Consider the following 21,247-nt stretch of genomic DNA (forward strand, 5'->3'; position numbering starts at 1 on the left):
TAATGGAGAATGGAGTGTAATTTTCCCGAACCGTGGAAACCTAGCTTTAGAGTTGAAGATGGACAGTATTTTTAGCTGTACAATATTTATATGCCATTACCATTTCAAGCTGTGTTGAGTTGTTTTTTCTGACATGTGTTGCCATCTTTTCGGTGTCAGCACAGCAAATAACTCGCATGATGCAAATATATATATACTTCCTTAGAAGTATAGTCAGATGGGTGGAGTGGGGGTTAAAAAAAACACATTTTATCCCATATTACTGCTTTATATTGTTTGGGACAATAGCAATTGCCTTTGTAACTCACTTACTCATCTGCAAGTTTTATTTTCTTCTGCTTTTTGTGACACTTACGTCTAAAAATTGGGTGTCAAAAAATAATAACGTAAAGAAGATAACAAGAAAATTTGCTTGCTAGGTCCACCAGTCTTTGTGGATTAAAGATTTGACCTGAATCTTACATTTCTGCTATTGTGGCAAGAAGGAGCACTGTTTGGAATGTTAAAATGTTTTTAAAAACATTAGTAACAAAGCTCTACTGTCATAAAACAGGTTTTATGATAGTGGTCACACATTAATTTCTATTGATTATCATGAAAGACATATTGGAAAACACATCAAGGGGAAAAAGCTGCAACAGCAGCAGGGAATCAAATACTTATTACCCCCACTGTATTAATCTAAAAAAATTGGTCTTTGCTCAGTGTTTATCAATCCATCGTCATTCAGTCTGAACCAACAACCACAGTCCTAATACATATGGCTCTCTGTTCTGCTATGGTTCATACTAAAAAAAACTAGGTGTGGACTGCTGAAAATAGTCCTGGAAGTCCATGAACAGGCTGTCAATTAAAAATAAAATCAAAATAGTGTCATAAACTTTAATATTGGCCCTTTTTTTTAGGGCACGAGTAATCAAAGTGTTTGTCGGCAGATGCTACTGTCTGAGAAAAGATCATATTTACCTGAGCGTTGGCCATGGGACCAAAGAACAAGTGATATTCATCTTCAACACATTCCAGAAAGATGGTTAAACTCTGTGAAACATTTTTCAATCGGATGGAGTCAGTTAGTCTGGGCTGGACATGAAAGAATTGAGTCACTGAGACTACAGTTATTGCCATAAATGACTGCATGAGGACTTTTGCAGTGTCAAATCATTTGTCTTCTTCTTCATTGTCATAAGAATCCTATGGTTGATTATTGATTATTGATCATTTCAGGTCAATTCCCTGAGTTGGAGACTCGGTCTTCTCCTTTACCTAAAACACACAAACAAAGCAACGGTCAAAGTCTTGAAGCCTGACTTTGAAAAACAAAGTTGTTCCCGGTGTTTGCGAAATGTCGGGAACCTACCCGGAGTGAAGGCCGAGGAGGTCTCACGGGCCTGACTGGTCGAACTGGCACTGCTACGGTGTTAACCAGTCTGTGGTTCAGAGGTTCTAAGTCATCAGCTACGTCAGGACAGCCAATGTATCCACCGGCCGTGAATACAGATCCAAGATCACCCTCGAGCAAGTGGTGACGGGCGGGTTCATTTGATATGCTGCAAGCCTGGTCGGCGCATATGTTGCTAACATCCACGAGGGTCTGGGTAACACTGGTATTACCGAGGTCTAATCCCAGCAGGTCTTCTGATGCTACATCACTGTCTGAGCTGTTATTGGTGGGACTGACTTGAAGATCTGTTTCCGGGATGCACTGATTTTTCTTGGTTTCAGTGAGAATTTCATCTTTTACCAAGTCTAGCGATTCCTGGTTGTCATGGTTATCAAAATCTAGCATATCTTGTTTTTCATTGTTACCAAATTTCAGATTTTCTTGGTTCCCTAAAATGAACACTTCCTGATTTTCTACCACTTCCTGATTAACATAGTAATCTAAATTCAACACTTCCTGATTCTGTGTGAAAGGGAAATCAGGTAGCTCCACATTAGCATGGCTACAAGACTCCGGTAATTCCTGGTTATCTTTCTCACATTGCTGCAGTTCTTTGTCACTTGTAAAGTGGCAGTGTTCAACCACTTCCTGGTTTTCAGGACTACAAAGATTCAGGAACTCTTGGTTGTCTTTGCTTTCTAAGTTAACGTCGTCGTTGTTCCCCAGTGATGACAACTGCAGCTCATCTTGGCTTCTTCTTGGAAACGCATCCAGCAGTCCTTGCTTATAGTCGCTATGGTGATCAAGCACTTCTTGGTTCCCACACGGTACAGATTCCAGTACTTCTTGGTTGCTGTAGTTAAAGGGTTCTTCTTTGTCCTTGTCGTCAAATCGACTGAGGTCCAGGACTTCCATGTTATCGTTATCATGGCAACAGAGTTCTGGCACCTCCTCATTCTCTTCTTCAGGGCTTAGCTTAAAGCCATAGGGATCGGAGTCTTGGACCACCTGAGAAGTAGTGATGTCAGACTCATATGAAAAAAAGTTCAGTGGGTCTTCTTGACAAGAATAATTCTCCGGATCAAAAGAGAGATTTTGATCACTGCCCACCGGGCTCAGATCAGCTTCATTGGGATCTACCAGGGTGTGACTAGAATGTTCTGGACTGAGTTTAAAGCCGTATGGATCAAAGGAAGACTGGCTTGTTAGTTCGTAGTTCAATTCAAAACTCAAGTTGGCCTGCTGTGACTCAGGCTCATTGGAGAGGTAGCTGCAATCGGCAGAGCTTTGAAGAGTTGAGGTGTTTGCAGGATCATCTTTGACGTTGCTCGGCCAATCCGTTGCTTCGTCAGGACTGCTATTACGGGACTCATTTTTCTCATTCTTGCCTTTTCTGTGTGGCTCCAAGATCGCTTTATCACTGATCTCAGAAACGTTGTGATCTGCATGGAAATAACGAGTTTGTTAGGGTTGTACAGCAGAGTTAAAACGCTCAGGAATCTTAATAATCCATCTATCCATCCATTTTCTTTCCATGCTGAACTTCTCATTCCCTAGCCACCTCTTCCGGCTCCACTGGGGAAACACCGGGGTTTATAGTCGTTCCACGAAATCGGTGCCATTTGCATTCCCAGGAAATAAAATGTATAAATGCACAGTATTTAGTTTTATGTCCGGCATATTGAGCTACATATTTAATACATACTATTTAAAAGATGAATTTAAACTACTTTTCATTCTTGCCTTTATCCGATTCCTAAAATTAGACATTACCATGAAATATAATATATGAAAATCTTCATAAACATTTTTGTGCCATACAGTGGTCGAGTGATTAGCACGGCAACACAGTCAGGAGATTGAGAAGACCTGGGTTCGATTCTGTGCTTGGCACCTCGGTGTTGAATTTGCATGTTCTCCCCGAGCTTGGGTTTTCTCCATTCCCCCCCCCCCCATTCCAAAAACATACTAGGTTAATTGGCCACTCCAAATTGTCCATAGGTATGAATGTGAGTGTGAATGGTTGTTTGTCTATATGTGCCCTGTGATTGGCTGGCCACCAGTCCAGGGAGGACCCCGCCTCTCGACCCAAGATGGATGGATGGAAAACATTTTTGTGTTATTCCTTATCTCAACTATACTTTGAGGTTATTTCCTGAAAAAAATGTTACAATCCAGTCCATCCAATCCCAGTCCTGAAAAACATACTGTACCTTTTTCCGGTTTTGCTGTGGTCTCATTGGGACATTGTCCAGCTAGGGATCCAAGACCGTGCTTCTCGATGTCAGACAGTGGAGAAATGCCGAGGTCAAGTTCATACCCGCCGGGATCGGATTCAACAGAATAACGACCCAGGGAATGCCAGTGTGGAATGGGCTCTGGGCCGAGCTCCTCAGATGAGCTCTGGATAGGCTTAAATCCATGCTTATCATCCGCCCCCGGGGTGGTGCCCAGATCTTCTTGACTATAGCTGATCTCGATGTCGCTGTCTTCATCAGGAAACTCCGACTCAAAACACTGCGTCCCTGTTGAAGCTTTATTTTCGGCACAGGACTGACTGGTATCTGCTTCATCACAGACCATTGCAGATCCTTCATCAATACCAACGTTGGCCGCTGGAAACAAAATGTCCGCTGCAAAGGGATCACTGCCTTTGAAAGGATCTGATGTAAATGCATCTGGAAAGATGACAAATTAGCACCAATCATAGCGTTGTGGAATGTAGAATTTGAAGATAACTGAATCATTTTTTGATGACTATATTCAGACTAAAATAAATTGTGTGAAATTGTTTTGGCATCGTTAATATGATTACTCACCTGATGAATCTACTTTTGGGAACAGGTCTTCATGGAAAAGGTCATCTGTAATTCACATATAAATACGTCAGAATCTTCGCATAAAACAGAAACTCGCAACCCTCGTGAGGATAAGCGGTAGAAAATGAATGAAAAAGTGTCACAAAAAAAAAAGAAAAACTTATAACATTTATGATGCTAAATGCGTGTCTTTCAAAACTGTGATAAAATTATGATTATGAAATACCCACGTTACATAACGCATTATATGATACCAGGTGCACAAAATAAAATATATTTAACTATATACTGCAAAGTCCCGCATTAGTTGGTTTTACTGAAAAAATCAAAGCAAGATAAACACTTTTTAAGGTGATAAAAAGGTCAACACAAAAGTGGACAATCCTAGACTGGACTCCACAGGTTTAAAGTCTTAAATAAAAAAAAAAAATTAAAACTTACGGCCTATGTGACAATGAGCAAAAGGGTCAGCTTGATAGAAGTCCAGTTGGTTTAGAATGGACTGTTCCTTCACTCTTTCGTGTTCTCCAATGACGTCAGCCTCCTCTGGATCATCTTCCAGGTTTGATTCATCCATCTTGGGAGGAACAAAATACAGCTTGTATCCTTAGCTAAATCATACACCATATCACAACATTTGGGCTTCATATTTGAATTTTACCAAATTGACCATGTGATGGATTGGTAGCTTTTATAACAATATTGTCCAAACAATGTGTATTTATGAAGAACAGTAGGAGGTAGGGGTGTAACGGTACATGTACTTTAGCTCAACTCTTGATTCGTTACAGAGGTGCACCCAGCCTTTCGCTAGCCATGGCTAAGCCAAGGAGGACCCAAAAGTACCGCAGTTCAAGTCTCCTGTTTGGGAACACTTGGACTTCCCAGTGTAATAAGTACACTCACAAAGACAAGTGGATAACTGGATAACAGTGTACTGTCCTTGGGAACAGGAATTACAAGCTGGAATTACTTGTGTTGCATTCAGCCAATAAGAATCTTTCTTCATTTTCTGCCTTTCCTTACCTGGGGTCACCACAGCAAGACAATGCCGTGTATGTTTTAGTCTTAGTTTTCATGCAGAATGCACATTTTGACGTGACCCAGGGCAAGAATGAAACCACGTGGGCCCTGCCAGCAGCTTGATGTTGTTCCCAAAACGAACCGAACCACGATCTTAAAAGTGAGATACATACACATCCCAGATGACGGTGTACCGTTCCACCCCTAATTATTAAAATCACCTTTGGAGAGCTGCTGCCACTGTTGTCAACTTCTTCCCTGGTGTCAGCTAAATTATTGCAGAAAGGCGCGCTATTGGCCACCTGGTGTCACAGACACACACAAACATCATTCACACATCCAGATAAAAAGTACATAGAGAGCTTGTTCTTGACATACTATATGTACTACAGTGCGTTACCATGATGAGGTCAGCATATGCAGGCAACGATTGGCTCCTCCCCCATGGTCTCATTGGAAGCGGTTCATCTTCAGTGGTGTCTGCAGGGGATGTCGAGCCATCCAGCTGGCTCTCTGGAGTGACTGCACCACCTGATAGAGAACAAAGAGTGTGCTCCTCCTGCAAAGGATGGATGGATGGATGGATGGACGGAAGGATGGATGGATGGATTAAATTCACAATAAAGGTCTGCTTAGCAGTACACCGGAAAGTTCAACTTTGGGTTCGTGAGGAGCAGTATGGTTTCCATCCTGATTCTGGGACTGTGGACCCGCTCTATACTCTCAACGGGGTCCTTGCCGGGTTCATGGGAGGATGCCCAACCAATCTGCATGCGATTTAGTTGTTTTGTGCGTTCCTGGAGGGACAACCGTGTCATTGAATGAAACCAATGTGACAACTCTTCTCTCTTGGGCTGGCTCTGACTAGTAGGAAAACACCGCTGCCCCCTGCTGCCCAACCCCTGAATCACAGCTTGGCTACACACAATATGCTCCTGTCGCTTCTATAGCATATGCAAACATAAGAATCAATATGCACAAATGGAAAACAACAAACTAGCTTGTTGTTGTTGAAACCTGTTAGTTTTGGTTTATTCTTACATGTTGACAATCTCTTATGTTGATGTTAGCTGGTCTGAAGAAAGTCCAATTAAGCAGTGTACCACTGTATATATAGTACACAGTGCACTTTCTCCCATACCTGCAAGATTTCTTCGTAGGACTGTCTAATGGAGTCCTGAAGGGGACTGTTCCTCTCTCCAGCCTCCTCCATCTTCCTTTTGGCCTGTTTCACCTCCTCTTTGAGCTTCCTCAGTCTCCATCTGGCAATGGCAAGCTCTTGCTCATACTCTTCAATCTGGCTCTCCCTCTTAACCTCCTCAGCCTGCAGAGACAGTATCTGCAAAGTACAAAAGACAGCAATCTGACAGTCAGTTATGTTGAACTGTCCTCCTAGAATAATGGATCTATTGTGGAGACGTGATTCAGAATCAGGCAGAAGTTGACGATGAGTGGAATGAACCATTTGTGTGAACCATTTGACGTGTGTCACCGCCAAATTGAACAAAAAAATGAAAGAAAAGTTTTTGCTGCATCTTCAGCTGCTCAACTTAAAGAGCACCTAACTATGGACAATTTGGAGTGACCAATGAACCTAGCATGTTTTTGGAATGTGGGAGGAAACCGGAGTACATACACAGGGAGAACATACAAACTCGACACAGAGATGCCCGAGGGTGGAATTGAACCCGGGTCTCCTAGCTGTGTGGCCTGCGTGCTAATCACTTGTCCGTCGTGCAGCCTCCCTGAACCCAAAGGAGGGTTAATCATTAAAATCACCTGCTTTAGTGACCGGTTGGAAAGAAAACCTGTCATGTCTCGGCCCTCCATGTCATGAGTTTGACACCCCATGATTTAGTAGTTCCTCCTTTTGCAGAAATAAACGCTTCTTATAGCTTAAACCTAGTAGAGAAAAAAAACTCCTGATCAAAAAATGGTGTTGTGGGTCTGCATTACCAGTTTAACTCCATTTCAATGTGGCTGTTTTCCACATAAGATGTCTTATAGGTAGTGAAGGTACGTATTTTACTGATCAAATAACAGCATAGCCTACATCGAAGCTACATTTCTCCAGGCATGTCTACACTTTAATGCACCCCCGGCGTCTGCTGCGGTCGGAGCGGTAACCATGGTGATGATAGACGCTCCTTCAAGAGACATTACGTACCAGTCCTGCTGCAGAAGAAGGGGAGACAAGTGTAGAGCGACTTCATGTCGGGAATCTTGACAAGCTTTAAATACCTGAATGTATTTCCTTAAAATCTGCTCTGACATCACTTGTCGTTTTGAGTCAGGCTGTTAGCACAGAGTAGTGAGTTGGAGTCTAATATGTTGGAACATACCTTAATATACTTTGTATTTTCATGCTTTTGTTCATTTGAATAAAACGATTTTAGCACCCCGCCCCAATGGTCGACTCAGAGTTACGTCCTTGGTTTCATTTCATTGCATTTCATTATTGTATTGGCTGCACGGTGGACAAAGTGGTTAGCGCCAGGCCACACAGCTGGAAAACCTGAGTTCGAGACCCTGTAGGTGAACAGCACCAATGGCCGTTGTTGATTACCCGAGCCAAATTGAAAGTTATGTATGATAATCCCATTACCTGCTGGCTCTCTTCATAACAGAGCTGTCGGATGGTTTTTATTTGCTGGACCAGCTTTTCTTTGTGTTTCTCCAATTTGAGCAGAGTCTCCTCCAGCTCCTTGCGATCCGACTGCTGCTCCTGAAGCTCCAAGTTCTCCACAGCTACTGCATTCTCAAGCTCCTACGCACACAAACATACACCCAGGTTAATACACGTCCATGTTGTGCTCTTGTTAGTCGGAAGTGATAATAATGACAAGCTATTACATTACAAAATGTGAGCATTGTTGCACTGGAACATGTCCTGTTACCTTACTTATTTAATCAATAAATAGCACAGAACGTCTATGCTCAGTTTCAGATTGGGATGGATAGGTTTTGCCTGTGTTGGCTGAATTAAAGGTCTCCAATTAAAAGAATCCACTGCACTGTACTAATTAACAAACAAGGAACAGGTAGACCAAGGAAAGCCTCAGCAATTGATGACAGAAATATTGTGAGAATTATGGAGAATGCTAAATAAATACCCCAACACAAATAACATCAGAAACAACCTGCAGAGGGCAGGAGTAAAGGTATCACCATCTATTCGTCATTCTTCTATCAGATATCACTCCACGCTCTTTATTGCTCTCTGGTTTTACCATATCTTACTTATTGTGTGGAAATATGGGCTAATAACTATAAAAGCAATCTTCACTCGCTAAATGTACTGCAAAAAAGGTCAGTCAGGATAATTCATAATGCCACCTACAGAGAACATACAGTGAAGAAAATAAGTATTTGAACACCCTGCTATTTTGCTATTTCTCCCACTTAGAAATCATGGAGGGGTCTGAAATTTTCATCGTAGGTGCATGTCCACTGTGAGAGAGATAAACTAAAAAGAAAAATCCAGAAATCACAATGCATGATTTTTTAACAATTTATTTGTGTGATACAGCTGCAAATAAGTATTTGAACACCTGTGTATCATCTAGAATTCTGACCCTGAAAGACCTGTTAGTCTGCCCATTAGAAGTCCACCTGCACTCCATGTATCATCCTGAATCAGATGCACCTGTTTGAGGTCGTTAGCTGCATAAAGACACCTGTCCACCCCATACAATCAGTAAGACTTTAACTTGTAACATGGCGAAGACCAAAGAGCTGTCCAAAGACACCAGAGACAAAATTGTACACCTCCACAAGGCTGGAAAGGGCTACGGAGCAATTACCAAGCAGCTTGGTGAAAAAAGGTCCACTGTTGGAGCTATCATTAGAAAATGGAAGAAGCTAAACATGACGGTCAATCTCAATCGGAGTGGAGCCCCATGCAAGATATCACCTCGTGGGGTCTCAATGATTCTAAGAAAGGTGAGGAATCAGCCCAGAACTACACGACAGGACTTGGTCAATGACCTGAAAAGAGCTGGGACCACCGTTTCCAAGGTTACTGTAGGTAATACACTAAGACGTCATGATGTGAAATCATGCATGGCACGAAAGGTTCCCCTGCTTAAACCAGCACATGTCAAGGCCCGTCTTAAGTTTGCATATGACCATTTGGATGATACAGAGGAGTCATGGGAGAAAGAAAGTTTTATGGTCAGATGAGACCAAAATAGAACTTTTTGGTCATAATTCCAATAAGCGTGTTTGGAGGAAGAAGAATGAAGAGTACAATCCGAAGAACACCATCCCTACTGTGAAGCATGGGGGTGGTAGCATCATGCTTTGGGGGTGTTTTTCTGCACATGGGACAGGACGAGTGCACTGCATTAAAGAGAGGATGACTGGGGCCGTGTATTGTGAGATTTTGGGGAACAACCTCCTTCCCTCTGTCAGAGCATTGAAGATGGGTCGTGGCTGGGTCTTCCAACACGACAACGACCCGAAGCACACAGCCAGGAAAACCAAGGAGTGGCTCCGTAAGAAGCATATCAAGGTTCTAGCATGGCCCAGCCAGTCTCCAGACCTGAACCCAATCGAAAATCTTTGGAGGGAGCTCAAACTCCGTGTTTCTCAGCGACAGCCCAGAAACCTGACTGATCTAGAGAAGATCTGTGTGGAGGAGTGGGTCAAGATCCCTCCTGCAGTGTGTGCAAACCTGGTGAAAAACTACAGGAAACGTTTGACCTCTGTAATAGCAAACAAAGGCTACTGTACCAAATATTAACATTCATTTTCTCAGGTGTTCAAATACTTATTTGCAGCTGTATCACACAAATAAATTGTTAAAAAATCATGCATTGTGATTTCTGGATTTTTCTTTTTAGTTTATCTCTCTCACAGTGGACATGCACCTACGATGAAAATTTCAGACCCCTCCATGATTTCTAAGTGGGAGAAATAGCAAAATAGCAGGGTGTTCAAATACTTATTTTCTTCACTGTACTAACTCCTTATTTCTAAAATCACAAATACTTAAACTTCATCTTCAAATAGCTAAAATAATGCACAAGGCTAAAAATAACCAATTACCTAAAAATGTCATCCAATATTTCTCTATAAGAGAGGAGAAATATGATCTCAGGGAAGAACTACATTTGAAACACTTCTATGCTAGGACTACGTTAAAAAGCCATAGCATTTCAGTATGTGGAATCAAACTATGGAATGGATTGAGTAAGGAAATCAAACAATGCACAACGATGAGCCAATTCAAGAAACAATACAAGCAGTTGATGTTTGCTAAATACAAGGATGAAGAGTCTTGAACCAGTCATGATGTGCTATATATATCACTATATTGACACTTACTATGGTACACATTATGGCATTGGATGCTCATATAACCTCGTACTTTGGTACGTGACAAAAATAAAATTAAAAAAATTAAATTAAATAAAAATAATAAGCTTTGCTTCTTCCTACTCGTTTTGGACATGTGGAGTATGAATATAGGTATGAATGTGAGTGTGAATGGTTGTTTGTCTATATGTGCCCTGTGATTGGCTGGCCACCAGTCCAGGGTGTACCCCGCCTCTCGCCCGTTGACAGCTGGGATAGGCTCCAGCACCCCCCGCGGCCCTCGTGAGAATAAGCGGTAGAAAATGAATAAATGAGTTACGCTAATGCGTTATTTTTGTCAGCCCTAATTCCTTACATATTTTCTTATCTATATTTAAACTATATGCTACTAAAATGATGTTATTCTTGTAAAACTGACTTTCTCGTTGAAAGTTCGACTTTTTTGTTAATATGTTGACTTTATTCTTGTAAAATTACTGCTAATCTTTCCATTTTTGCTAATGTTTGTTTATTGTTAAATTAGCTTAACTAGCTTAAATTAGCAGACCTAAAACAAAACCGCTTATTTAAGTGGCTTTACATCATTTTATTTGGTTTTCTGGCATTTGTGTTTTCAGAAGAATATTTGAATTGTATTTAAAAACCTAAAATTGTTAAAATAGTTTGAAAATCAGTTTTCAGGGCAAAAGAATAAGCTTTTGGAAATCTTACCTGACATGCTAGCCATCTTAGATAAAGACACATCCCGGGATAGTCACATGACAACTCATTAACAAAATATTTCTTGTACTGTAATACAGTACAGTAATGAGGTACTTGGTGATATCAAGTTAGAGCTGAATAGGCCAACATTTCGGGTGGAATTATCTCCGAGTAGTATTAGCTGCTAAAATTAGCTACAGCACATGACGTCATCGTACAGCATCATGGGGAAGGACTCCTGAATTCCTGTTTATTAGATTCCTGTACATGTGATGGCGTGCACGAGCACACAGTTGGATAAAATAACACAAAGACACACACATACACACACACACACACACCAGCGAAAGGTGCTTCGGTCTTCTTACTGTGATCTCCGCTGCCTTGGTGACGACTCTCTCATCAGTTTCCACAACGTCCGGTTCCCTGGGAGAGGACCAGCAGAGGAGACAAGATTGCTTAAGGAGGGAGGAAAGGGAGCATTCATTTTTCCAGTGAGCCTTCCCTCCATCGTGACCCCCTTCCCACGATGCCTCTATTTGATCCTGCGGCACTGCAGGCTCCTCCATGGCTGCTCTTTCCTGTCAGGAGCGACACTGCAGTGGAGGCGGAGCTGCGTTTGCAAACGTAGCCAATATGCACCAACGAGGAGGGGACAGGAGGCAGGGGAGGGGTTGAGTCAGACAAGCGTGCGAGCAGGGGGCGTTCAAAAGCCCCCCCCCCCCCGACTGCTTGCTGCAGTGTGCTGAAACACAGCCATTCATAAAAATACAACCACTAACAGGGATGCTCCTTTTCTGTTTGGGGCCTCCATGTTGAAGCCTTTTTGCAGGCTGTTAGTCAAGCATCTTAAATTATATCTTAAATTCATAAAATTGTTGTTACTTTAATAGCATTATACTTGATATATATGTATGTGTGAATATGTATATACATATGTCTTCTTCATCTGTCTCTCTCACACCAACTACCCTCATGTCCTCCTTCACTACATCCATAAACCTATTCTTTGGTCTTCTACGCCTCCTACCTGGCAACATCCTTCTACCAATATATTGACTATCTCTCCTCTGGACATGTCCCAACCATCTCAGTCTGGCCTACAGGACTTTATCTCCAAGGCCCCTAATAACATGTAATGTCCCTCTGATGTACTCCTTCCTGATCCTATCCATCCTGGTCACTCCCAATGAGAACCTCAGCATCCTTCTACCAATATATTCACTATCTCTCCTCTGGACATGTCCCAACTATCTAAGTCTGACCTACAGGACTTTATCTCCAAGGCCTCTAACATGTAATGTCGCTCTGATGTACCTGATCCTATCCATCCTGGTCACTCCCAATGAGAACCTCAGCATCATTCTACCAATATATTCACTATCTCTCCTCTGGGCATGTCCCAACCATCTCAGTCTGGCCTACATGATTTTGTTTTCAAGGCCTCTAACATGTAATGTCCCTCTGATGTACCTGATCCTATCCATCCTGGTCACTCCCAATGAGAACCTCAGCATCCTTCTACCAATATATTCACTATCTCTCCTCTGGACATGTCCCAACCATCTCAGTCTGGCCGATAACTGACTTTATCTCCAAGGCCTCTAATAACATGTAATGTCCCTCTGATGTACTCCTTCCTGATCCTATCCATCCTGGTCACTCCCAATGAGAAACCTCAGCATCCTACCTGGCAGCTCTAAACGCAGCATCCTTCTACCAATATATTCACTATCTCTCCTCTGGACATGTCCCAACCATCTAAGTCTGGCCTGCAGGACTTTATCTCCAAGGCCTCTATAGCATGTAATGTCCCTCCTTCCTGATCCTATCCATCCTGGTCACTCCCAATGAGACCCTCAGCATCCGCATCTCCGATACCTCCAGTTCTGCATCCTTCACATCAGGATTGTGAATGATGGGCTAAATTCCAAAAAAGTGCAGTTCCCTTCCCAAGCAAGCAAAAAAAAAACACTTTTCCACACGACTGTATATGAGGGACGTTACAATCAATTATTTTCACAGAGGAATTGTATGAATTTGATGTTTTAATTACAGTGGAAAAACACATCATGATTCAAACACTCAACAAGTCAAAAAAACTAAGCTTTGTTTGTATCACAATAAAAAAAAAATGTCCCTTCATTTAAATTTTTATCAAGTCAAGATCCATATCTACAATGATGTTGTGGAAGATACTCGGCGATCTCCACGGAGAACGATACTGCTTTTTAACTCGGGGGTCACAAGTGTCTGTTTCTTCCCTCGACAGTTTTTTGACACCACAGGTCTTTTTTTAAACTTGACCTGGCACCAGCAGTAGCTCAAGGACACGTGCAGGGGGGTCATTTTTCCAGACAGAACGTCACACAGCGTGTGGACGGGCCAGGGCGGGGCGGGGCCTTCGCTTTATAAAGGGAACAACTCCTTGACCCCTTACTGTTTTTTACCAGCCTCTTGTGTTCCATTGTTGGTGGTCAGGCAGCAGTAGAGCAGCTTTTGGGTTGTTCTGGTAGTAAAAACTGTTGAAGGACAAGACAGGATGTCAGAAGATATCAGGCGAAATCTATTCACCAACGATGGATGGATGGATGGATGGATGGAACCAGCATGAATGAATGCTTCTCAGCGTTCAAACAATAAAAGGTGTGAATGCCAATGAAAAGTAACTTACTATTAAGCAGGCGTAAGAATTTGGGCCTCTTATCCTCGGGCAAGTGGATGGCCACATAATAAACAGGCACCCCCGAGAGGGCGATGCCGATGCCTATCAGAGAGTTGATGGTGTCGCCATACAGCGGGACAATGACCAAGAACAAACTGCACAGGCAGTACACGAAGGGGAAGAACAAGGTCAGCTGTGGAAAGAAGAATAGAAATATTATAGGAGCTCGTCTTCATTTTCCGTTTTTATTTTTCATTTTTGTAGGAAAATATTTTATACCGTACAAGTATTTTCCTATCTGTAGAAACATTTTTGTATTTAAAAAAAAAGATTTTTAAATACACATTTTTAATATTGTTTATTATTTTTATTAGTATTCCTTAATATATGTGTTATTATGCAATAATATATAACATTATATACTGTATTGTATTATAATTCCTATTCTATTGTTGTCAATTTTTTGTTGTTTTTATTTTTTAAATAACAAATATCTCTTTTTTTATTGATTATGTAATACAATTACTGGATGAAAAAATATTTTCTCCAGTTGGGTAAATTCAACGGACTTCATCTCCATCTCCTTTTGAAAAATAATAGCACAAATGTGGGTAAAAAAAAAAACCTACAAATGAAAATACTTTTACTATTTGTTTCTATGTCTTTATAAAACAACATTTTTGTTTTTATTTATTATAAATTATGTATGCAATTTTTTTAAAAAATCTTTAATTTAAATTTTTTATATATGTTGATTTTTTTAAATTATTTTTAAACATTGTACTTGAAAACATTTTCTGTATCTGGATGTTTTACATTTTGCATAACATTGATTATTTTTTTATTTTTATTTTGGATTATTCTTCTGTATTTTATTTGATTGATATTATTGTTTTAATTTTTTGCATTTGAATTTTTTTACATAGATTTTTACTTTTTATTTCTATTATTTTTTTATATTGATTTTTATTTTGTATTTATTTGTATTGATTTTTTTTTTCATTTCCCCCTTGTTTCATACAAGTGTGTATAAAACTGTAACATTTTCTCCAGTTTGGGAAAATAAACTGGACTATTAATAACAATTATGAATGTTGTCTTATGATGTACAGTATGGTGCATATTATATTACATATTAGCTATGTTGTTCATTCATGACCACATGGAGCCAACTATTTGCCACATTGCCATGCAATGTAATCATGCAAGAGTGTTTTTGTGTGTAGTTCCAGGATGAGTGAAACACCTTGATGGGTCTGGGTCTGCTTGGCTGGGTGAAGCGTAGATAGATGAGCCCGGCCACAGAGAGGCCCACATAGAGCCAGTAGCTGAAGCTGAAGTAGTTGATGAGCTGGAACACGTCCTCCACACACAGAAAGATGAGGCCCATTAAACACTGAAAAAGTGAAAAACAAAATTGTTATCGTAGTTTTGGAAAAGTCGCGACGTTCCACTTAAGGTGACATGTCGCCATTGTTCTCACGTTGAAAAGCAGTGCAGGGATGGGGGTGCATCGCTCCAGGTGGATGAGACTCAGGCTGTCAGGGAGGTGACCCTCTCGAGCGCCCACAAAGAACAACCTGCAGTGAAAGAACATTGTAAAAGGATGCTTTATTGCATGTTTTATTTTTATTTACAACATATTGCGCAACTGCAGGGTCTTGAGACACATGCTAACTCGCAAACTAGAGAGCTAGCGACCTAAACGGTAGCCTTCAAGTTATTTCCTTTAAACTTAAATAGCCAAAAACTTACCACTTCCACACGGATAGGGAGGTTAACTATTAACACTTATTTAACCTTTAACATTAACTAACATTAAACTTTCATATCAAGGCGGGGGCCTCAAACTAGTGTACTGCGGGCCACATTTGGCCCGCGGGCCGCGTGTTTGAGACCCCTGTTTTATTGTGTCTTGTGTGTCTGATGATCACCTTGAAGCAGCAATAATGGAAGCGTTGAGTCCTCCATAGCAAGACATGGCCACCGACACAGGGATGATCCATTTGAATGGCCCCAGAACCGCATCCCCAAAAGTCTGTAGAAACACACCAGCCCACTTCATTGCAATCACATTTGCTCCCGGGAGGGGGGGGGGGGATGTTGACTCAAAATATTCCAAACACAGCAGGATTATATTTAGCAGCAGAGTGAATGTTGATGTCTCACCACAGCGACAGCATCACTGGCCAGCAGAGAAGGCATGTCGAGGACCACGTAGTAGGCCACATTGGTCAGCAGGTAGATGATGGTCACGATGGGCATGGAGATAGCGATGGCGAGTGGTAGATTCCTGGAGGAACAGTGCAAAATTTAGTCTTTTACAGTGGTGTGAAAAAGTGATTGCACCCCCACCCCCAACCCTGACATGAGTTGTTGAGCTCTATCAGTCTGGAAAAAGTTAGAAAGCCATTTCTAAAGCTTTGGGACTACAGCAAACTACAACACATCCAAGAGGTCACAAAAGACCCCACAACAACAGTTAAGGTCAGTGCATGACTCCGCCATAAGAAAGACACTGGGCAAAAACAGTCAATTGCAAAACCACTACTGGATTAAAAAAAAACAAAACATCATACCAAGAGTAAAATATGGTGGTGGTAGTGTGATGGGTCGCATTGACGTTACAAAAAAAAAACTGTTTGAAACAGAGCGTTCAGATCCATCCCAAACTTTCTTCATTTAACTTGTGCATCCTTTAACATGAGAATCGAACATTCTAGCAACATTTATAGGTCAGGAAAGTGGAAAAAGCATCCTTGAACACGAGGATCGAACTTTTATATAGCAACATTTATAGGTCAGGAAAGTGGAGAAAGCATCCTTTAACACGAGAATTGAACATTCTAGCAACATTTATAGGTCATGAAAAAAACATCCCTTAACACGAGAATCGAACATTCTAGCAACATTTATAGGTCAGGAAAGTGGAAAAAGCATCTTTTAACAAGAGAATCGAACATTCTAGCAACATTTATAGGTCAGGAAAGTGGAAAAAGCATCCTTTAACATGAGAATCGAACATTCTAGCAACATTTATAGGTCAGGAAAGTGGAAAAAAACATCCTTTAACATGAGAATAGAACATTCTAGCAACATTTATAGGTCAGGAAAAAAACATCCTTTAACACTAAAATCGAACATTCTAGCAACATTTATAGATCAGGAAAGTGGAAAAAGCATCCTTTAACACGAAAATTGAACATTCTAGCAACATTTATAGGTCACGAAAGTGGAAAAAAACATCCTTTAACATGAGAATAGAACATTCTAGCAACATTTATAGGTCACGAAAGTGGAAAAAAACATCCTTTAACATGAGAATCGAACATTCTAGCAACATTTATAGGTCAGGAAAGTGGAAAAAGCATCCTTTAACATGAGAATAGAACATTCTAGCAACATTTATAGGTCAGGAAAGTGGAAAAAGCATCCTTTAACACGGGAATAGAACATTCTAGCAACATTTATAGGTCAGGAAAGTGGAAAAAGCATCCTTTAACTAGCTAAAAGTCCCTTTTGGGTCCCAACCAACTAGTTATTAGATTGAAGGTCTAAAACATATTATGGACATTACCTCTCTGGATTTTCAATCTCCTCCGTGACGAAGTTGAGCGTGTCCCAGCCAGAGTAGGAGAACAGCGCTGAGTAGAGGGCCAACGCTATGGCTCCAGGATCCGTTGAAGAACCTTCAAATGGATTCTCAAAGCTCTTTGTCTCTCCTAAAAAACACAGAAAAAGTTGAGCTTTTAAAGGATTTGATATGAACGTCATTGTTTCCTAATTGGTTTCACGTTGGAGTACGACTTACCGCTTGATAATTTCAGAATTCCTACCATTACGATGATGAGGAGGGCTGAGAGTTTAGCGTAAGTAAAGATGTCCTGGATCAGAGTCCCCCACTTCACGTAGGCACAGTTGATGTAGATGAGGATGCCTGGAGGAGACGCAATACAAGGATGAGGTTGAGAGACATCAAGTGAGGTCTAAAAATATGTTTAAAATCCAAATAATATACAGATGACGGAACTGTACGCTGTACTGTATATCGACTGGAGCTACATCACAATGCAGTATAAGCTGGATGGGAAGGTAGGATATGTAATGGTAATGGTAATGGTTTAATTTCATTTGAACATGCATCAGATTACAATTGAATGCATCCCATAATCAGTTCCCAGTTCCACATGTCCAAAAGGAGTAGGAAGAAGCAAAGCTTATTAAATCCTACCCCTCCATCTGGTACTTTTACAATCACTAACTGTTACATTTGTTCACTTCCTGCTTTCCATAATACAGTTCAAGGTTTTTTTTCATTATTATTATTATTTTTTTGTAATTAATATCAACTTCCATATTTGCTCCTACCACCCCCTCATTTTTAAACTTTTTTTTTCCAAGTATTCCAAGTAACTTTCTTCTTAAGTAATCTTCTGGTAATATTATGACTTTACTACACCGCCGCATAGCACCACATTTCTTGATCTGTTAGTTTGGGTTCTAAATAACCGAAAAAGTTCCAAATGGATTTCGATGACATTTCCAGGAATTGTTGGAAATGGGATTTAAAAGAGAGTGATTCAATTTTGGGGATGAATCCAGAATTTTTTTTAAAGAATTCTTTAACACAAAAAAACAGGTTTTCCAACAAGTTCTACAAAATATCAAAGACTGACCCAGCTAGGAGACCTGAGTTCAATTCCACCCTCGGCTTTCCTATCATACTCCGGTTTCCTCCCCCATTCCAAAAACATGCTAGGTTAATTGGCCACTCCAAATTGTCCATAGGTATGAATGTGAGTGTGAATGGTTGTTTGTCGATATGTGCCCTGTGATTGGCTGGCCACCAGTCCACCAGCCTCTCCCACAAAGACAGCTGGGATAGGCTCCAGCACCCCCGCGACCCTTGTGAGGATAAGCGGTAGAAAACGAATGACACTGTGGAATCTGGAGTTGATTCGCCATTACCGAAAATGCGATTTTTGGGAATAACTACTGAATTAATGTTGATATGATATGATATTATATGCATTTGTTTACCTTTATATGGTAAATGAATATATATTGTGTTTTTGACTCCAGTACGTTAGGTCAGCAGTGATGGTGCGTTCAAGTGTGTTCTTACAAAGGCAGGCTGCAGCTATGAGGCGCACGGCGTCGTGTGGGGGGTTGCAGGTGGGATAGTAAGCCTCCACCAGGTAGTTGGCGAATGTCAGGGAAATGACAGCCTGGCTGGCCGGCTCGATCAGCAGGATGGATGTCCACAGGCGGATGAAGGCCAGAAAACCGCCGAACGACTCCAAGATGTAAGCGTAACTGGCTCCAGACTTGGTGATCGTGGTGCCGAGCTCTGCGTAGCACAAGGCGCCAAACACGGAGAAGATGCCTCCCAGGGCCCAAATGAGCAAGGAGAGTCCGTAGGAGGCGCTGTGCATGAGGACTCCCTTGGGTGAGATGAAGATCCCGGAGCCGATCATGTTTCCGACGATGAGGCAGATGCCGTTGATGAGGGAGATTTCTCTCTTCATCTGCACTTTGTCATCTTTGGGGGCCTTTAAGTCCTCTTCAGATGGAACACAGCCTCTTGGGCATATGGTGTGGGACATGGCCTCCATCTTCTCTTTCAGATCCTCCATTTTTGTGGCTGTGCTGAGGAAGTCAGAGCAAAAACTTCAATGATGTAGTGCAAACGGAGAAGGGTCGTTTGAACAACTAGAAAAAAATCACAATTCGTGGCACCCTGAAAAACTGGTGAAAATCGAACCGTCAGGAAAGTCAGATTTTTATGCCTTCTTTGTGTCCTGCCGGGACCCCTGATGAATGTGTGGTGGGCTTTGTTCACCTCCCATACCATAAAACTGTTGTTTTGGCACCTCAAAAAAAGGAGATATCGCAACAGACTTGAAAAAAAAAAAAACGGGCAAAAATTGGCACGTTGGAAAAGTGGGATTTTTTTACCTTCTCTAGGTCCTGTCTTGAGAAACATGCTAACTCGCAAACTACAGATCTAGCGACCTAAACGGTAGCCTCCAAGTTATTTCCTTTAAACTTAAAAAAGTCAAAAACTTACCACTTCCACACGGATAGGAAGGATAACTATTGACAGTTTTTAACCTTTAACATGAACATGAATCATGATACATGATACCATACAGCATCCATATCAAACTTGCGCGGGTCGCACTAACTTTCATATAAAGGCGGGGGCCTCAAACTAGTGTCCTGCAGGCCACATTTGGCCCTCGAGCCGCGTGTTTGAGACCCATGATTTAGAAAGTCATGAACAGGTTTTTTTAAGGCTTTAACTACCAAAATATACCATCGAAAATTCACTCATCATGGTTGAGTGTGGAACCAGTTAACTGCCATAAAGGAGGGATGACTGTATTAGGTTATTAGGTGACTGCCACAAACAAAGTGACTAGTGCGTATGAGTCCTGCCCATGTACAAAGTCATGTAATAAAAATGGCATACATGAGATCAGATTCCCTCAAGGGGATCAACAAGAGGAGATCCGTATACATAATTTTAAAAAGACAACCAAAGTGACTTTACCTTAAATTTCAGTTGAATTGCTGTGTTAGTCCCTGGGGAACCACGTCTCTGTCATGGGCCACTCGTGCTCCGAAGCAGTAAGACATCAGTGAACTCACATGTGAGCGGCCGGTGTTGCAATCCCTGCGGTTCAGTGTTTTTCCCACAGCACTGAGCAAAACCTCATTCTCTTGAACCCCCCCCTGTGCTATTTTCAGTCCCAGGCAGCACATGTTGCCGCCCCCAAGAAGAAGAAAGAGAGGGCTGCATCTGGGTCACAAGACAGCAGAGTCAACAGGCATGATCACATCAGCAACATAGGAGCAGGTGGACTGCAATGAAAGAATTATACATACAGTACTTGTTGGGAATCTTGCTATATATATATATATAGTCTTCTGGTGGTGATGGGGCTCCTTAAACATGCACCTAAATATAGCAACGAGGTCAGTGGCAACAAGGATGGAGCTAGTCAGAAGTGTAAAGTATTTAATAACTGATAAAATAGTTGAGAAAAATCCTGTTCAATTCCAGTACAGCATGAAGATGAACGACTCACGTCACTCTCGGCTACCGGAAATCATGTACAAAAAGCCCAAACTGGCATTATCAGTAGAAAACGGCACTATGTACTATATCAAAAACACACTTTCAAACTATGTAACAAAAGAAGCCAAGAACAAAATTAAGCAGGCAGGCAACACGACATCGAGACAATGCAAGTAGCGGAATAAAATACCAAGTGTATTGGGTGCAGGAAGCATCTCGACAAGGTGACACAATCCTTGACAAAGTGGTGGAAT

General features: G+C 41.4%; 3 protein-coding genes across 5 annotated transcripts; all 3 read right to left on the reverse strand.

Moving 5' to 3' along the window:
* Positions 1-287: 287 nt before the first annotated feature.
* On the reverse strand, positions 288-3,964 carry LOC144894434 (uncharacterized). Its single transcript, XM_078794693.1, has 3 exons — positions 3,595-3,964; positions 1,358-2,823; positions 288-1,263 (listed from the first exon to the last, which is right to left on the reverse strand). Exons 1-3 carry the CDS (start codon positions 3,962-3,964, stop codon positions 1,216-1,218), a joined length of 1,884 nt encoding a protein of 627 aa, XP_078650819.1. The 3' UTR covers positions 288-1,215.
* LOC131137045 (uncharacterized) lies at positions 3,601-11,864 on the reverse strand. 2 transcript variants are annotated; one of them, XM_078794808.1, is made up of 7 exons: positions 11,586-11,864; positions 7,829-7,990; positions 6,365-6,562; positions 5,624-5,782; positions 5,445-5,525; positions 4,642-4,777; positions 3,601-4,245 (listed from the first exon to the last, which is right to left on the reverse strand). In XM_078794808.1, exons 1-7 carry the CDS (start codon positions 11,811-11,813, stop codon positions 4,193-4,195), a joined length of 1,017 nt encoding a protein of 338 aa, XP_078650934.1. In that variant the 5' UTR covers positions 11,814-11,864; the 3' UTR covers positions 3,601-4,192. The 2 variants fall into 2 exon arrangements, with proteins under 2 accessions (XP_078650934.1, XP_078650935.1); XM_078794809.1 differs by having other exon boundaries at positions 11,613-11,862.
* Positions 11,865-13,070: 1,206 nt separating this feature from the next.
* On the reverse strand, positions 13,071-20,679 carry LOC131139341 (Y+L amino acid transporter 2). Of its 2 annotated transcripts, none has more exons than XM_058088867.2 (10): positions 20,466-20,679; positions 19,035-19,553; positions 17,721-17,846; positions 17,487-17,631; positions 16,079-16,202; positions 15,844-15,947; positions 15,393-15,489; positions 15,156-15,305; positions 13,919-14,102; positions 13,071-13,766 (listed from the first exon to the last, which is right to left on the reverse strand). In XM_058088867.2, exons 2-10 carry the CDS (start codon positions 19,543-19,545, stop codon positions 13,681-13,683), a joined length of 1,527 nt encoding a protein of 508 aa, XP_057944850.2. In that variant the 5' UTR covers positions 19,546-19,553; positions 20,466-20,679; the 3' UTR covers positions 13,071-13,680. The 2 variants fall into 2 exon arrangements, with proteins under 2 accessions (XP_057944850.2, XP_057944842.2); XM_058088859.2 differs by having other exon boundaries at positions 19,035-19,558; positions 20,466-20,678.
* Between the last annotated feature and the right edge of the window lie 568 nt (positions 20,680-21,247).

Source organism: Doryrhamphus excisus, linkage group LG11, assembly GCF_037039965.1.
Source record: "Doryrhamphus excisus strain RoL-2023G ecotype Guam linkage group LG11, RoL_Dexc_Guam_v1.1, whole genome shotgun sequence".
Taxonomy (NCBI): Eukaryota; Metazoa; Chordata; class Actinopteri; order Syngnathiformes; family Syngnathidae; genus Doryrhamphus; species Doryrhamphus excisus.

Bases quoted from the DNA above. Each gene is read 5' to 3' on its own strand.
- LOC144894434 (XM_078794693.1), bottom strand. From the start codon at position 3,964: ATGGTCTGTGATGAAGCAGATACCAGTCAGTCCTGTGCCGAAAATAAA. The intron at 2,824-3,594 runs GTACAGTATGTT...ATTTCCATGCAG, and splicing joins CACAGCAAAACCGGAAAAAG to ATCACAACGTTTCTGAGATC. The intron at 1,264-1,357 runs GTAGGTTCCCGA...TGTGTGTTTTAG, and splicing joins CTCCTCGGCCTTCACTCCGG to GTAAAGGAGAAGACCGAGTC.
- LOC131137045 (XM_078794808.1), bottom strand. From the start codon at position 11,813: ATGGAGGAGCCTGCAGTGCCGCAGGATCAAATAGAGGCATCGTGGGAA. The intron at 6,563-7,828 runs GTAATGGGATTA...TGTACTTTGCAG, and splicing joins GTTATGAAGAGAGCCAGCAG to ATACTGTCTCTGCAGGCTGA. The intron at 5,526-5,623 runs GTAACGCACTGT...CTGTGACACCAG, and splicing joins CATATGCTGACCTCATCATG to GTGGCCAATAGCGCGCCTTT.
- LOC131139341 (XM_058088867.2), bottom strand. From the start codon at position 19,545: ATGGAGGATCTGAAAGAGAAGATGGAGGCCATGTCCCACACCATATGC. The intron at 17,632-17,720 runs GTAAGTCGTACT...TGTGTTTTTTAG, and splicing joins AATTCTGAAATTATCAAGCG to GAGAGACAAAGAGCTTTGAG. The intron at 15,490-15,843 runs GTGATCATCAGA...CTTTCACTGCAG, and splicing joins TCCATTATTGCTGCTTCAAG to GTTGTTCTTTGTGGGCGCTC.